The sequence below is a fragment of the Chelonoidis abingdonii genome, chromosome 14 (assembly GCF_003597395.2).
Source record: "Chelonoidis abingdonii isolate Lonesome George chromosome 14, CheloAbing_2.0, whole genome shotgun sequence".
NCBI classification, from domain to species: Eukaryota; Metazoa; Chordata; order Testudines; family Testudinidae; genus Chelonoidis; species Chelonoidis abingdonii.
In genome coordinates, this window is record NC_133782.1 from 781518 (window position 1) to 797883 (window position 16366).

At 58.6% G+C, this 16366-nt stretch overlaps 1 protein-coding gene across 1 annotated transcript in view; it reads right to left on the reverse strand.

Annotated features, from left to right (window-relative positions):
• Window positions 1-16366, reverse strand: part of SLC12A5 (solute carrier family 12 member 5) — a 119949-nt gene that overhangs the window by 50483 nt on the left and 53100 nt on the right. The window contains exons 2-5 of the mRNA XM_075072416.1: window positions 13297-13391; window positions 13061-13192; window positions 3867-4013; window positions 1982-2036 (exon numbers count right to left, since the gene is read on the reverse strand). Coding sequence (XP_074928517.1) covers window positions 1982-2036; window positions 3867-4013; window positions 13061-13192; window positions 13297-13391 — 429 coding nt within the window. The remainder of the gene's footprint in view (window positions 1-1981; window positions 2037-3866; window positions 4014-13060; window positions 13193-13296; window positions 13392-16366) is intronic.

The window sequence follows — 16366 nt, forward strand, 5'->3', positions numbered from 1 at the left end:
ATGCTGAATGCTCCAAGGAGAGACCCAGGAGGTGAAGACGTGTGAGCTTCTTGCCCTGAAGAAGTCTGCTCCAAGGGAGAGGAGGCTCCCCAAAGTCCTGACTGGCTTTGTGGGGAGCAATTCCAGAGCATCGCCCGGGGACTCTGTGACAACCTGACCCCCAGCCCCATGCCCTGACCCCCAGCCACCCTCCCTGGGGTCTCCACAATCTCCCCACCAGTCTTTGCAGGCAGGTACCATATGGCAGATTCAGCTCATTAGTCTTTTCTCCTCACTCAGCCACCTCCTGTTTTCTTGCTGTTCTCTGGACCCTCTGATGTGTCGCTATGTTCCTGGCAGCAAAGTGCCCATTCCCAGTGGCCGGATCCTCTCTTCCCTGCCCATGATGGGTCATTTACATCCATGCCAAGCCAGTGTGAATTTGGCTGCCCAAGGCCGTGCAGCTCCCCAGGAGACATTTCATAAACTCCAGCTTCAGGAGAACTGGGGGTACATGCAGCCCTGGAGCGACACCCTTGTTTATCTCCAGGGCAGCGGAGGGCTGGCTTCCCCCACAGCAGCCATGCCCTGCCTGGGGCTCACCATGATGTGAGGCAGCCCAAACTCCATGGTCCAGCTGGTTCTGTGCCTCCCTGCTGAGTCTGCCCATTAGTGCAAAGTGGGCAGGTGAGCGTGCGATGTGGGAACTGGTACTGAGACCCAGCACACTCAGTGCACACAGGGCCACTGACCAGCCACATGAGGGGAGCAGCTGTTAACCCTCACTGAGCTGGGCTGGATTCATTCGGTGCCCTGCCTGGGGAAGGCTCTGAAGCTTGACAGTGACTCCCTGAGCCAGCCACTCCCTGGAGCACTAATGGAACACAGGGCAGAGTTTGGGTTTGGGAAGATCAAATGCCCTTTTGGGGGCTCACCCAGCCGGGGTCTCCCTGCTTTGCTCCCCCACTACCCCAGTCTGCTAACAAACCCCGTAATGTTCCCCACCCTCTTCTTAAAGGGACAGCTCCCATTAACCCAAGCGCAGCACTAAAAACACCACAAACAATAAGCAACATCCAAATTCACCCCTCAATACAATGTGCTGCAGCATAAAATCATTCCCAGAGCGACTCCCTGGCTCTCCCGTACAGGCCATAGATCCCACCCACACCCCTCTCATCCCACCAGTCGGCAGCCCGTTTGAAAGCCCACCCGTTGGACGTGCAGCCCGGCTCGAGGGGGGACAAAGCAGCCCACTGGGGGAGACACAACTCACAGTGTGTCACCGGGTGGAGCTGGCACTAGACTGCTGGTCTCTGGCTTCCTGGCTCTGTAGTTAGAGACACCACAGCCCCGTGTAGCAGTACCACGTCATGGCTCTCTGCAGAAGCAGAACCTGGTCTCTTGGGAGCTAAAACTGCCACTTGAGATAAATGATAGCTCACTTTGGCGCAAAGCCAGTGGTAGATTAAAATGCCCATGGGTGGGCGAGCCACTGGCTGGGGGTAACTAGAGCATAGGTGTATTCGGCTGGAGGTAACTAGCCCTATAGGTGAAAGAGCCACTGGCTAGGGGTAACTAACCCCACAGATGGGCGAGCTACTGGCTGGGGGTAACTAGCCCATAGGTGGGCGAGCCACTGGCTGGGGGTAACTAGCCCCATAGGTGGGCAAGCCACTGGCTGAAGGTAACTAGCCCCATAGGTGAGCGAGCCACTGGCTGGGGGTAACTGGCCCCATAGGTGGGCGAGCCACAGGCTGGGGACCCTCTATCATGGGTTAGACAAGCCCAGAAATCAGCAGATGGGCATCAGAGGTTTGGGGTCTAGGACCGCTCTGCCTGATGCGGCCCTGCCCAGCCATGCAGGGTTGTAGCTGTGGAGTAGGGGGCTGTGGAGGAGGCTGGGGAACCAGGCTGCTAAAGGCAGGCAGCACCTGATGATGCAGTCAGGGCAATGATGTGCAGTGGGGAGAGGAGCAGCCAGGCCCAGCCCTTGCCCTACCTGGCACGACACCATTCGTAGCGATGGCACTCATGGAAATAGCCGTCAGCATTGTCTGCAGAGAGGCAAACCACAATGTTAGAGGCACCTCAGAGCCAGGCTGCCTCCTGTGCCTCCAGGAATAAAGTAACACCCGGGAGGGGAGCAGGAATTCCTGACCTGGGGGAGTGGCACTAGTGAGTGGGGTCAGGAATCAGGAAGGTGTGTTTGCCTGTATGAGTGACACCAGTCTGACAATTTGTTGTGGGGCAGGGGATGAGCAAAGGTTTTTGGACCTGGAAGTTGAGTTCAGCCCCGGGGTTATTCCCCAGGTGCTCCACCCCTGGGCTGTGGGTCCCAGCATGCCAGCCCCTCCCCAGTATGCTCTGGGTGAGCTAAAGCTTCAGAAGTGACCCTCCAGGAAGGAGCTGGGACCCTTTAGAAGAGAGGCTCGCAGATTGCAGTGTGTTGGAGGGCTGCCCAGGACTGCTCTCCTCACTAAGGTCTGGTCTATGCATCAGACTTATGCTGGGGTGACTACATTGCTCAGGGCGTGAAAAATCCCCAGCCCTGAGTGACGCAGTTACACGGACTTAGGCCCCGGTGTCAGGGCCGGCTCCAGGCACCAGCGCAGGAAGCAGGTGCCAGGGGCAGCCACGGGGAAGGGGCGGCACGTTGGGCTCTTTGGCGACAATTCGGCGATGGGTCCTTCGGGAAGGACCTGCCACCGAAGCGCCGCCGAAGAACGAAGCGGCGGCGGTAGAGCTGCCGCCAATCACGGCTCTTTTTTTTTTTTTTTTTTTTGCTGGTTGAGGTGGCAAAAACACTGGAGCCAGCCCTGTATAGGATAGACAGTGCTGGGTCCACCGACGTAGCTACCGCCTCTCAGGGACATGGATTAATAATGCTGCCGGGACACCTCTCTCCCATCGGCTCTGTTTTCNGGGCTCTTTGGCGACAATTCGGCGATGGGTCCTTCGGGAAGGACCTGCCACCGAAGCGCCGCCGAAGAACGAAGCGGCGGCGGTAGAGCTGCCGCCCTTTATCTTTTTTTTTTTTTTTTTTTTTTTTGCTGGTTGAGGTGGCAAAAACACTGGAGCCAGCCCAGACTGGTGTAGACAGTGCTGGGTCCACCGACGTAGCTACCGCCTCTCAGGGACATGGATTAATAATGCTGCCGGGACACCTCTCTCCCATCGGCTCTGTTTTCCCTCAGCATGTGACCTGGCTTTTCTTGCTCCTGAATGGCTGCTGTGGCTATTGGTAGCAGAGGGCCGATGGGAGGGCAGGTCGCCCTGCAGCATGGCCCGCACCAGGAAAGAGGGTTTTAACATGAGGCTTTCCTGGTCTCTGGCGACCCTCCTGCATGAGGGTGGGGTGAGGGGGCACCATCTTGGAGGCAGGGCCCCATCTCCACCCAGCTGTAACGCGGCCTGAACTGCCCACAGCAGAGCAGTCTAATTGCTCTGCACAGGGCCAGAGCCGGCCCACGAGAAGCGGGTGCTGGAATATCTGTTTCTGATTCCAGGAAATGCAGTCCCCAAGAAGTAGCCGCTCCCCTCAGGGGGGCCCCCAAGCAGCACACTCCCGCCTGTCTCCAGCTTCTGGCTTGTAAAGGCTGGTTTCCCAGCGAGGTGATGGGCTTGGGTTGATCAGCTCTGTCGGCATTCAGTGCTCCCATCTTGTGCCCTAGTAACAGGGCTGGCTGGCTCCCGTGCTCTGGGACGCTCTATCTTTAGCTGCAGCCCTGCTCCGGCCAGCACTGGAGTGGGGCTGCTTCCTGACTCCTAGGCTGAGCCATGTTCACGCAAACAGGGGAGGTGAGTTACTGCTGCCGGAGCATAGCAGAGCTTACAGCCCTGGGGGGATGGCTGCACAGCAGGGCGGGGATAACGGCATCACTCACGCAGGAACAGCACAGGACAACCATGCAGAACGACTCCATGATGCCAGCAATTCCAACCACCCAAGTGAGGCGCAGGAAGAGGATCACCCCAAAGATGTTTTGCAGGCAGGGCAGGTAAACGCCCATGAACGTGCCCATCCGTGGAGCCTACGGAGAAAAGCGCAGTGCCATTAGACACGAGGGAGGCAGCGTCGGCTCCCCCACAGGCCATAGGGCCTCTTGGAAAGATTTGCCTGGGAGAGTCAAGTCCCTGGAGTCCCGGTGCAGAGACAACTGTGGGGGGTCATGAACCAAAAGAAATGGAGGGGGCCTCATTTGCTCCATGGATCCAAAGGCAACTGTGGAGAATGGTTCAGAGGGGAGGGCTCAGACAGAGCTGGCAAGGGGAGCTCCAGGGCAGCAAACCGTGTCCTCTGCAGCAGCCAGGGCAGCGCCTGCCTCCCAGCATGGGGCATGTATGGAATAGGACAGGGAGAGCGAGTGAAAGAAGGTGAGGAGGATGCAAACACGGTTGCTGCAGAGGATCGGCTACAGCCACCCTGCTGGTGACAGGCCTCTGCCACCCTCTCTCTGCACAACTGCGGGGCCTTTCGTTCCTTCCCTGCTCCTCTGCACAGGGCTCCCGAGATGCCATCGGGGGTTTGGTCTCAGGGGATCAGAGCCGTTCATTTCCCTGTTGGAACAGTGCCAGCTGCAGCCCAGGCTGCCCCTCGCTGTGCAGCGGCTCACACAGGGAGCCGGCAGGAAATCACAGGGACAGGCTGGTGCAGTACACAGGGAACTTGCTCCCGGCTCTGATACTTTGCAACCCACGGTGCTGGTGGCTTGGGGCTGCCCGCTTAGGGCCTGGCTACTCGGAGAGCTCCATGGTGTGAGGTTATGAGTGTGATATAGTATCTCACTGATAGGTGACAGGGCCAGAAAGAGTTAATTAACTCACAGACTGACCTGACCCATAGCCGAATTTTAGAGACTGGTTAGGAAGATCTGTAAATGAACAGAGCTTTGAAATGCAGCCGGCATTGGGAGAGGTAGAAGGGGAAGTGTTTGCTCAGGTCTTGTGATATAAGCAGACAAGTCTTGTCTATTGCTATAGCTTTGATTCAAAGATCAAAAAAGAAGATTAACATTTATGATGATACTTGAGTGAAAACGAGGTTACTTACCTCTGTAACTGTTGTTCTTCGAGATGTGTTGCTCATATCCATTCCAGTTAGGTGTGTGCGCGCCGCGTGCATGTTCGTCGGAGAAACTTTTTACCCTAGCAACACTCGGCGGGTCAGCTGGGCGCCCCCTGGAGTGGCGCCGCCACGGCGCCGTATAAATACCCCAGCCGACCCGGCCACCCCTCAGTTCCTTCTTGCCGGCTACTCCGACAGTGGGGAAGGAGGGTGGGTGTGGAATTTATGAATGGATATGCGAACACATCTCGAGAAACACAGCAAGGTACAGTAACCTGTTTTCATTCTTCGATGGTTGCTCCATATGCAATTCCTATAGGTGAATCCCAAGCCTTACCTCGGCGAGGTCGGTGGTAGACGCGGCGAGTCTGGATGTACGCCGCCCGAAAAGACCCGCGTGTCCGCGGACTGTGGACCACGCAATAGTGGTGGCCGAAGTGTGGACGATGACCAGTCGCAGGCACGGCAAATCTCCTGGATTGAGGACGTGCGCCAAATAGGCTAAGCTGAGGAAGCTTGAGCTCCCTCGTGGAATGCGCGCCGTAAGGTGTCCGACGGGCAACACTGAGCCCGCTCGTAGCACGTGCGAATACAGGCCCTGACCAGGACGAAATCCTCTGGGAGGAGATGGCAGACCTTTCATTCGCTCTGGCAACCGCAGACAAGAGCTTGCGGAGACCTTCGGCAAGCGGCTGGTTCTTTCCACATAGAAAGCCAGTGCTCTCGCACATCCAAGGTGTTGTGCTGCTGTTCTCATGCCGAGATAGCATGCGGCTTTGGGAAGAAAACCGGAGAAATGATGTCTGGCTAGCGTGGAATGCAGACACCATCTTAGGGGAAAGCAGGATGAGGTCGCAAGTTGCACTTGTCTTTATGAAACGACGGTGTACGGGGATCGACAGCGAGGCTCGTGATTCTCCGAGACACGACGCGCTGAGTGATTGCCCCAAGAAGACCGTCTCACGAGATGTAGAGAAGCCGGGCAAGTTGCAGTGGTGTCGAAGGCCAATAAGTCCTGCTTCAAGACCAAGTTGGGTCCCGGAGGGAGGGCTGGGTGAACGAGTGGGGGATAAGTACAGGTCCGGGCCCGGCATGAACGAGAGACTACCGGGTGAGAGCACCACGGGCAGCGCACCGTCTCCCGAGAGGTGGATATGCTGCAGCGTTGCACCTTAAGACGAGGAAGTCCGCAGGCCCGTCCTGCTTAAGGTGCCAGCGTAGGTCTAGATCGGTCGGGAATTGACGCCTGTAGGGGACAACATCGTGGCATGCCACTCAGGCCGTGACGCTTCCACTTGGCACATACGCCTCGCGGGTGGAGCGTTTTGCTAGGAGGAGAATGCGCTGGCAGCACCGGAAACCGGAGCGCGCAATCCTCAGACAAGTCAGCATGCAGGAGCCAACCGTGAGGTGGAAGGGATCCGCAGATCAGGATGAATGCAGAAGTCTCCCGTGGTTTCCGTGTTGATCGGTCCGAGAACAAACTGGGGAGGGGATTGGAGCGGCTCTGACAGGTCCAAGAGGGTGGCTGTACCAGGCTTGCCATGGGCCACGCCGCGCTATTAAAGAGGCTGCGCCTTGTCTCTGCGACCTTGAGCAAGACCCTTGGTACCAGAGGAAATGGCAAGGGAAGGACATACGAGGAAGCGGTGGCTCCGAAGGCAGGCGAGAACGCGTCCGTTTATTGACCCGGGGGAGGCCCTGGAATGATTCAGAACTCGGCACTTCCTGTTGAAAGCGGGCGCGAAGAAGTCTAGAGGGGAAAGCCCCACCCTGAAAAGGAGTAAATGACGTCCAATCTGATCGACCACTCGTGGCAGAGGAAGGACTGCTCAGTCCGATCCGCCGGTGTTCGGGACTCCGGGCAGAAAGGAATGCTACTAGATCCACCCGGAGGGCTACACAGAAGTCCCATAGTTGATGCTTCTTGAACAACAGGGAGACGAGCGAGTTCCCCCCTTGCCTGTTGATGTAGTAATGGCCGTTGTGTGTCCGTAAATACTGAACACAATGGCCACGAAGATGCTGCTGGAACATTGACGGCGAGACGAAACGGCCGCTAGCTCCCGTATGATATCGATGTGAAGGGTGACTCGTGGCAGACCACAGGCCCTGGGTCCGTAGCGCCTAGGTGGCCCCAGCCGGCGATGACGCATCCGTCGTTAGGGTTAGTGATGTTTGCTGCGGATTGAAAGGGACATGCCCTGCACAAACCTGAGACTGGTTCCAGCCACCAGTCGAGCGGAGCGGAGAGGACCGAGAGGAAGATTCGTGAAGCAGACGTCCATGGAGTCCCTGCTCGGACGGATACGAGACGAGTGATGCCACATCTGAAGAGGCCGCATGCGTAGCCTGCTATTTATGGTGACATGGGTGCATGCGGGCCATATGCCCAGCAGAGCGATGGCAGAGGTGCGAGTGAGGTCAGACGAGCTGCTTGGCAAGTGCCGGACGAGGGAAGTGAGCGCTAGGAAGCGCGCTTGAGGCAGTAGTGCTCTGGAAAGGGAGGTCCAAGTGTCGCTCCGATGAAGTCCAGTCTCTGCGTCGGGATTGAGCAGTGGGACTTCTCGCATTGGAGGAGGATCCCAACGGACAAAGAGGCACTTGATTACTGAGACGTGCGAGGACTTGGGCGTAGCGAGGCGCCGAACTGATGAAGCCAGTCTCAGGTAATGGGAAGACGTGTATCTGCTGCTTGCTGGAAAGTGCGTGGCGACGCGGCCATAAGCATTTTCGTGCAAACCCTCGGGGCAGTTAACAGGCCAAAGGGGAGGACAGCAACTGAAAGTGGTGCTGTCTGACCGTGAAACCGAAGGTACTTCCACTGTGTGTGCGGGAAATGGCATATGGGAAGTACGCGTCCTTCCAGTTGTCGAGGGCGGCGTACCAGTCTCCAGGATACCAAGGCGGCTAACGCTTCCCAAGGGAGACATGTGGAACTTCACTTGCGTGGCACTGTTGAGTCCCCGAGATCTAGAGGGTTTTTATTGTCGAGGAGCTCCCTTGGATTTGGGAATTCGAAAAAAACGGGAGTATAACCCTTCCCACCTCATCGGCAGCGGAACTCCTCTAACGGCTCTGCGGTGAGAGGACATTGACCTCGTGCCAGAAGGATTTGCTCGTGAGAGGGGTCCCTGAGAAGGACCCGGAAGGGCGGCGGAAGACGGGGATGAAGCAAATGGAGGTGGTATCACACTTGCTTCACGTGCGCAGCAACCCACTGATCGGAAGTAATCTGCGACCACGCCGGAGGAAGTAGGAAGGCGGTTGGACATAGGGGGAAAGGATCCTGAAGAGGTCTGTACGCCGTCCCCAAGGCGTACCTCAAAAGCTGCTCTTGGCCCCTGATGTGGTTTTTAGTGGGGCCTTTGAGACTGGGCTGTGTGGGGCCAACTGGCGTCTTCGCCCCCCCCCGACCTCGCCTCCTGGTGAACTCCTGCTGTTTCGAGCGGCGGAAGTAGGGGCGGTGGCTGGGGCCATTGTCCCGTTCGGCCACGGGGTGTGCTATCCCCCGGGCGACTTATAAGGTACCTTGCCGTCTTTCAGCTTGAAGGTGAGGGTCTGTCTTATCGGAAACAACCCCGGCCCTCAAAGGGAGTAAGTCCTGCATGTGGCCTGCGTACGGTGGTAAGGTGGAGGCCTGCGAGGCCAGGAAATCCATCTCAGCGTAATTCCGGAGCTACAAGTCCTAGCGCCGAGTCGGCCAAAGCGTCAGGCCAGCTTGGAGGGAGGTCTGCGATCTTCTTGCCTCCCCACACAAAGCTGCCAGAACCCTGGCGTGAGTCTGGGGGCCAAGCACTCCTGTAAAGCGGCTAACCTCCGACCAGGGTGTTAAAGCCGTATCGCATAAGAGGGCCTGCTGATGTGGCGACTCGGAGCTGTAAGCGCCTGCCTGAATAGACTGTCCGGTCCTATACAGGTCCATCAGCGCCTAGCCTCTTTAGAGTTTTGGTGCCGGGCTGTTTGGCCATGGCCGCCTCCTCGTCGTTAACTGATGGAACTAACGGAGGGGGGTGGGTGACCTAAGTGTTCATAACCACTTGGGGCACCATATATCTGCGCTCCACGCCTTTTGCCAGTCGAGGGAAGGAAAAAAAGAGATAGCAAAGGAAGACTGCCACCAAGGTATCAGTAGTCGCCTGTTATTATAGTTTTTGAATGGAGGGCTATGCGCGTGGGGCACTCAGCCAGCCGGATAGGTGACTACCGATCGTGACCTCGCCACTTCCTCCACTGGGAGTCTATGATTTAGGGGCCACCCGGCGAAGGAGGTCTGGGTGGGCTCGCAGCTCGTCGGGGCGGGCCTGAAAGAGGAGCCCACCACGGCCTCATCGGGAAGAAAGGAGGAGGATGACGCCCGGGAACAGAGGGTCCTGGCAGAGACTCGTCCCTGTGGGGTCCGTCTGTAAACGATCCGGGGTCAGAGGATAGAATTGGCAATGATCTCTGCTCTTCGGAGAGGATGGTATGGTAGCTCTGTGTGCTCGACGTTGGTGGAGCAGGTGCCAGAGGGCCGGATGCAGGGGAGCACCATGGCCTGATGGCTAAGCCCAGGGTGTCCAAGCCCCATGCTGCTGGTGTGGGATCGTGGGGTGAACTGTCCTGGAAGAGTCCCAGTGGGAATCAATCTCTCTCGGCCTGGTGTATTTTAACTGCTACCTGCCCTAGGAAAGGAAGCAGACTCTTGACCGGACGGCCAACGGATGGGGCCAGCGAGGTGGACCGACGTGCCACAAATGGACCTGGCAGACCGAGTCTTGAGACCCGGTGCGTGGCCGGGACCGGACCGGACCTGCGCCCGCTTTAGGGTGCGGGATCCGACCGGGACCTCGAGCTCGACGGCGAGAGTCTGCCCTGGGAATATCGGCCTGCCGTTGGTGGTGCAGAGTTCCCGGTGCCAAAGAGCGATAGCAGGAACGGGGAGCGAGTTGTCAGGACCGGCGCGGTGCAGAGCGTGCCGCGGTGAGCGGTGCGCGAGCGGAGACGCGTGGGCGGGCCGGAGGTGCGAGGGCGTGGCCGTGCCGGCGAGCCGCGGAACAGGGCGGTGCCACGGAGAACGGTGCCGCATTGCGGGCTGCGGGAACGGTGCGTGTGGGCGTGCCGCGGTGAACGTCTCGGTGCCGGTGATTGGGGGCGGTGCCGTGAGAACAGTGCCGTGATTCGGAACGGTGCCGTGGTTGGGAGCGGTGCCGCGGTGAACGGTGCGGTCGACTTGGGCGGATGCCGCGGTGAACGGTGCCGCCGATTGGGGCGGTGCCGTGAAGAGGAGGCGGCGAGAGACCGAGATCTGGAGCGGTCGACCTGAGCAGTGACAGAGGGCAGCCGAGAACAGGCGGGCTCTGCCCTTGGGAGAGGGCAAACGGACTGGCTACGCGGAGGTACATGGGTGCGGTCCATGATAGCTCAGGTCTCGTGCCGCCGCAATGTCTCCGTCGTGGAGGCACCGCCAGCTCTGATCCGCGGCCGGGTGCGCGGGAGCTCTCGGCAGCCGGACCATCGACGGCCCGGCGGGGCTGGAGTCAACGGGGCGGATCTGACGGCACCGCAACTGGAGCGGTGCCGGCGGTCTGCCTCAGGAGCAGTCTTGCTTCGGGGCGGCTGCAGGAGGGTCCGCCCGAGGCTTAGCCAACGTCGACCTCGGAGAGAGGGAGCGGCGCGGAGTTGCCTTCGGCGTCGTGCTGCCGGTGCCGAGGAAGCCGTACCGGAGATGTACCTCGGACGTGGACGGTGCGGAGGAGCGTCTCATCCGCTGCTGGCTCGTACTCGGTGCCGTGTCAACGCCGCCTCCATGAGGAGCTGCCGAGTTAAAGTTCCGCCTTTCTGGGTACGCGGCTTGAATGCCTTCACATGGGGCACTTAGACGCTAAGTGCGACTCCCCAGGCGGAGTCGTGGGGATCTCCTGTCGCATTGGCCTATTACAGGCTGAACATTGCTTACAAATCCCGGCGAGCCAGGCATGGCTCTGGTACCGGGCCGCGGGGTAGGGGAAGAGCCCCCGCCCCGCGACGACTACTAGAAATTCACTAACACTATCACTCAATTATAACTAATTAACTATGTAAACGAAACGATTATAACTAACAAAGAAAGCGATAAGCGAGTAGCTAGGGAAAGAATATGGAGGTCAGGCAACTGCACTCCACTGTTACACAACGACGACACGGCGGCACTAGAAGGAACTGAAGGGTGGCGGTCGGCTGGGGTATTATATGGCGTCCGTATGGATGCGCACTCGCAGGGGCGCCAGCCGACCCCGCCGAGTGTTGCTAGGGTAAAAGTTTCTCCGACGGCTGTGCACCGGCGCGCACAACCTAAATGGAATGGTATGTAGCAACACACTCGCAGAAGAACTAGTGTTATTGTCTATGTGTCTCTGTGAAGGTTGGGTAACCTGTATCTGAACTGTTTAATGGATAGAAATTACCCTGGGCTAATTGCCAGGATGTTGGGAGAAGGAGTTAAGCCGATTGTTTTCTCAGGCCAAAGGCTGCTGGAAATGTATAAGAAGCCTGGGACAGGATCCTCTTCATCTCAGATCTGCTTTGGGTTTCAAGAGGGAAGTCACTCTGAATATGGACATTGGACCTATAACCTCTGGACTATTTCTAAAAGGACTTTGGCACATACAAGCTCATCTCTGCTGTGTGTCTGAACCTCAAGGATTAAATTCAAGTCTCATATGTATATTAATCTTTTAACCACAGCGGCTTCGCTTTTTTTTTATATAAATTTATAGACACTCTCTCTCTTTTCTTTTTTAATAAATTTTAGTTTAGTTAATAAGAATTGGCTATAAGCGTATATTTTGGGTAAGATCTAAGTTATAATTGGACCTGGGTGTGTGGCTGATCCTTTGGGACTGGAAGAACCTTTTCTTTTATAGGATGAGATAAGATTTTCAGGAATCATCATCGTATCTGACATGTGTCTGGCCGGAGGCCTGAGGTTGGGCACTTTAAGGGAACTGCGTTGTTTAAACTCCTAAGTAACCAGTGAGGTACTACAGAAGCTGTTTTGGGCTGGCTTGGTAAACTAAGTATTGGAAGATCCACCAGCATATGGGGTTTGTCTGCCCCGTTTTGTTTGCAGTTCACCCTAATTGAGTGACCTGAGCTGGCTCCCACAGGCAGCACCGTCACACATGGATTGCAATGTACCTGGCTGAATCACAGCCCACCCGGTGGTGCAAGCCACTGGTGGGGAGGCAGGGACCATGGGAGCTGCCTGGGGTGGCAGTGCCCATGACAGCCCGAGGCAGCTCGTGGGCACTTCGGAAAGCCTGGTGTTTGGGATCTCTGGAGGAAACGATCAGACATCGGGCGCCTCAGAAGGGTGAGGTGCACCTGGGCCCATGGCAGTGCCCTGCTGAACTTGGCAGCAGCAGTGTGAGCCATGTTCCACCCACCTGCTGCTGCATCAAGGACTGGGAGATGGGGAAGGGTCCCACTCCATGGAGGAAGGCCCCCCTGCTAGAGATGGAACCTGCCCTGAGAGCCCCAGGGAGCTGGAAGTGAGAGTATGGGAATTAATCCTGAATTCCCACAGCCGCAGAGAACCTCACTCAGCCCAGAAAATGCAAATGGAAACCAGAAGCCTCCAGATCCAGCCAAGCGGGAGCTGCTGGGCCCCTGACCCCTTGGCAGGAAGCCTCACTCCCCATCCAGGGACTCAGTGCAAAGCCTGTGAGTCCTGCAGGGAGAGGGCCAATCCCCCTCGCTCGCCCACTCCACTGGCCATGTCCGTGTGAGCGTACCATGGCTTGGCACTGACATGCAGGGGCAAGCCCCTTGGGAGAGAACCCATGGCCCTATGGCCTGTGAGAGCAGCCCCAGAGAACCCCACTTTGGCACTGTCCCATGTTGGCATCCCAGAGAACCCCTCCCTGGCACTGCCCCAGGCCGGCAGCCCCAGACAACCCCACCCAGCACCCCTCTCCGATGCTGGCAGCCCCAGAGAACCCCCCCAGACCCTCCCTGCTAGCCAGTGCTGGAGCCCGGAGCAGAACCCCTCACCTGCACAGGTTTCTTTCTGGCTCCATCATTGTTCTCCGCCTCCTCGTGCTCCCGGCTGCCCTGCGGCAGGTTTGTGTAGTTCACCAGGCCGCTCAGCAGGGATGAGACCATGGGGCTGGTGTCCATCTCTTCCTGTTAGGGGCAGCAACAAGTGAGGGCGAAGTACCTGTCCTGAGCCAGTCATGCCCTCCCTCCACGCTGCCCCCGCCCACGGCCCCTCCTGCTCGCTGCCCTACCTCGAAGAGGGCCATGTTCTTCCCGTCATACTCCTTGCCCTTCTCCAGGTCTGTGCTGTTGATGAAGGGGCTGCTTTCCTTGGGGTTCCCATCACCTGCAGAAACACAGAGAGATTAGGGCTTGGGTCAGCCACCCCCTCCCCCTAGCCAGCAGCCCCCACCAGGCCAGCTCGCCGGTTCACCCACCCTGCTGGTATTGCTCCCGCTCAGCATCGGCTCCACCAAGCTCCAGTCACCCCAGCCACCCCATGGGAGCAGGGCCCCACCCCCAGCATGGCCCCACCTGCCAGAAGCCATCAGGGACCCACAGCCCTTATGCCAGGACAGTGCTGGGGTTCTCGGGGGCACGTGAGTGAGAGGCCAAATCCCCTTCTGAATGCACCATCCAGAGCTGGCTCAGAGCCCGCTGCCCCGGCCCATCAGCGCTCAGGGAGGGGTGCATGGGCACTGCGGGGACTGGGGGGAGAGTGACCACTCCTGACACCCAGCCATGCCTCGACTGCAGGGAACAGAGCTAGGGAAAGCAGCCAGCGTCCCTGTGTGGCCTGGCCTTCTCCACCAGAGTCCCCTGCCTAGACACTACTGGGATTTATAGCCTGCACCCCCAAGTTGCAGCCCTCCTGCTCCTGCGGGAGCCTGAGCCCCACAACACCACTGCTGAAAGTCTCTGGGCAGCAGCCAGGGAGGGAGACCTGCTGGATACTAGCCTCAGAGCAGCAGGCTCTGTGCCCTGAGCCCCAGCAGAGGGAGTCACACCCCTAGCCCCCGTGTATGGGGATCCACGCCCCGGTGCTAGCACTGGGCTTCCCAGACCCCATGCAAGGGGATCCATGCCCCAGTGCTAGCACTGGGATTCCCAGCCCCCGTGCAAGAGGATCCACGCCCTGGCACTAGCACTGGGATTATCACCACTGTGCAAGGGAATTTCCAGCCCCCTTGTGTACAGTCCCTAATGTACTTAAGGCACTTCTGCCTGTTTGCTTTGTGAGTGCTGAGAAAAGAGGGAAAATCCTGGCTGCAGTGCACAGGTCAGTGAGTAAGAGGGCACGGGGCAGCCCTGCCTGGCCCCTGGGGCAGGGGGAGGTCATACGGAGCAGGGCTGGTCTGCCAGCAGAGTGGGCTAACGACACGCAGCCTTGGCCCGGGCCCCGCTGTGTCCCCCCACGTGCACCAGGGTCACTCAGTTTCAGTGGAGAGCCAGCCACCCTGCAGCCTGAGCCGCCCCCTCAGGACGCTCCCCCCACAGCCCAAGTATCCAGGCCCCACAGAGGGACAGTGCATGCACAATGCTCTGGACAGGACCTGGCTGCTCTGCACTCCGCTCCCCATCCCCATCCGGGTACGGTGCCCACCCAAGCCTCAAGGTCATGGGACTGCAACCAGAGAGCACAGACATCAGCTGAAGTGAGTCGTGTGATGGGAACAGGCCCCGGCCCAGTGCTCCCCCAGGCCTATTCTGCCTGTGCGTGGGGGCCTTCTCCTGGGAGCCAGGGTTGCCTCTGGGAAGGGCCCAGGCTGGCTGCCCCTGAAGGCAACGCAGAGTTGATGGGCCTGGAACTAAACAGGAATTGCTGAGAGGCCCTTGGGGGCCAGCACACATGGGAAGCAGTGCAGAGCAATGGGGCAGGGGCCACCAGCGCCCAGGGCGACCCGCTCAGTCTGCAGTGCCGTGAGGGGAGAGCAGCAGGTCTGCAGGCTCCTTGCGTGGCCCTCTGTGAGAAGGATCTTGCAAGGGCTGCATGGGAAAGGGCTGAGCAGTGTAGCGAGGGGACCTGTCGGGGGTGCCAGGCCGGCTAGAGCAGTGTGATGCTCACAGGTTCTCTGGGAAAGGCCCTGGCTGTCTGCAGCAGTGACGACCTTGTTCTGAAGGAAGCAAGAGCCAGACAGAACCGTAATGAGAGCTGCAGAGCAGCAGAAATAACTCAGGGTGGGAATGCAGCACCTGGTGCGGGTGCTGGTGGAGTCACTGGTACAACCAGGGAGCAGCAAAGGGGGTGGCACTGAGCAGTCCCAACCACAGAGCAGCCACCTCAGCGAGCCCCTGCATGCCAGCCCCACCCTGAGCACCCGCAGGCCCTGGGAATTGGCTGAGATCCACGCAGACCCTGGGGACACTGGCAGCTGGAATCCAATGAGATCAACTCACTCGACTACACAGCCCGCTTGTGACAGAGCTGGAACTCCTGGGGGCCTCTCAGGGGCAGGGAGACATGGACTGCTCAGGGGGACCCCGACACCAGCTGTGCACAGAGCATCCCAGGGGACAGGCGGAGCGAGTCCCATGGCGCAGGGAATCCGCTGACAGCCCGGCACAGCACTGCTCTCAACGGCTGAGTTCAGGTCAGGGGCCTCTGTTACGGAGTGTCGGGGAGGCAGGGCCCTGCACCTTCATGTCCTGCAATTCACCGGGACTCCCAGCCAGCCAGTAAAATGGAAGGTTTTTTAGATGACAGGAACACAGTTCCAAGCAGGGCTTGTAGGTACAACCAGGACCCCTCAGTCAGGTCCCTCAAGAGGGGCGGGGCAGAAGGGAGCTTAGACCCCAGCCTTGGGGCTCTGTCCATTCTCCTAGCCAGCTCCAAACTGAAACCCACTCCAGCCGTCTCACCCAGCCTTCCCCTGACTCCTCCCCCAGCCTTTGTCCAGTTCAGATAAAGAAGTCACCTGGCCCCAGCTCGCCTCCTGGCTCAGGTTACAGGCTCAGGTATCATCCCTCAAGTGAAGTCATCCCCTGCTCTCCCATCCCCCATGCAGACAGTCCCAGTAAAACTCCCCTGTGACATCCCCAGGTCAATCTCCCCACTCCTTGCTCCATCACATCTCTCCCCTCTTCGAGACTGAACCGAGCAGGGACACTCTGCCCAGTGACCTAGGGAAGTTTAGGGCTCTGGGACAATGCGTCTGCTACCATGTTGGCACTTCCCTTGACATGGACCACGTCCATGTCATAATCCTGCAGGAGCAGGCTCCACTTCAGGAGCTTGGCATTGGCTCCTTTCATCTGGTGCAGCCAGGTCAGGGGAGAGTGGTCGGTGTACACGGTGAAGTGTCGCCCAAAGAGATATGGCTC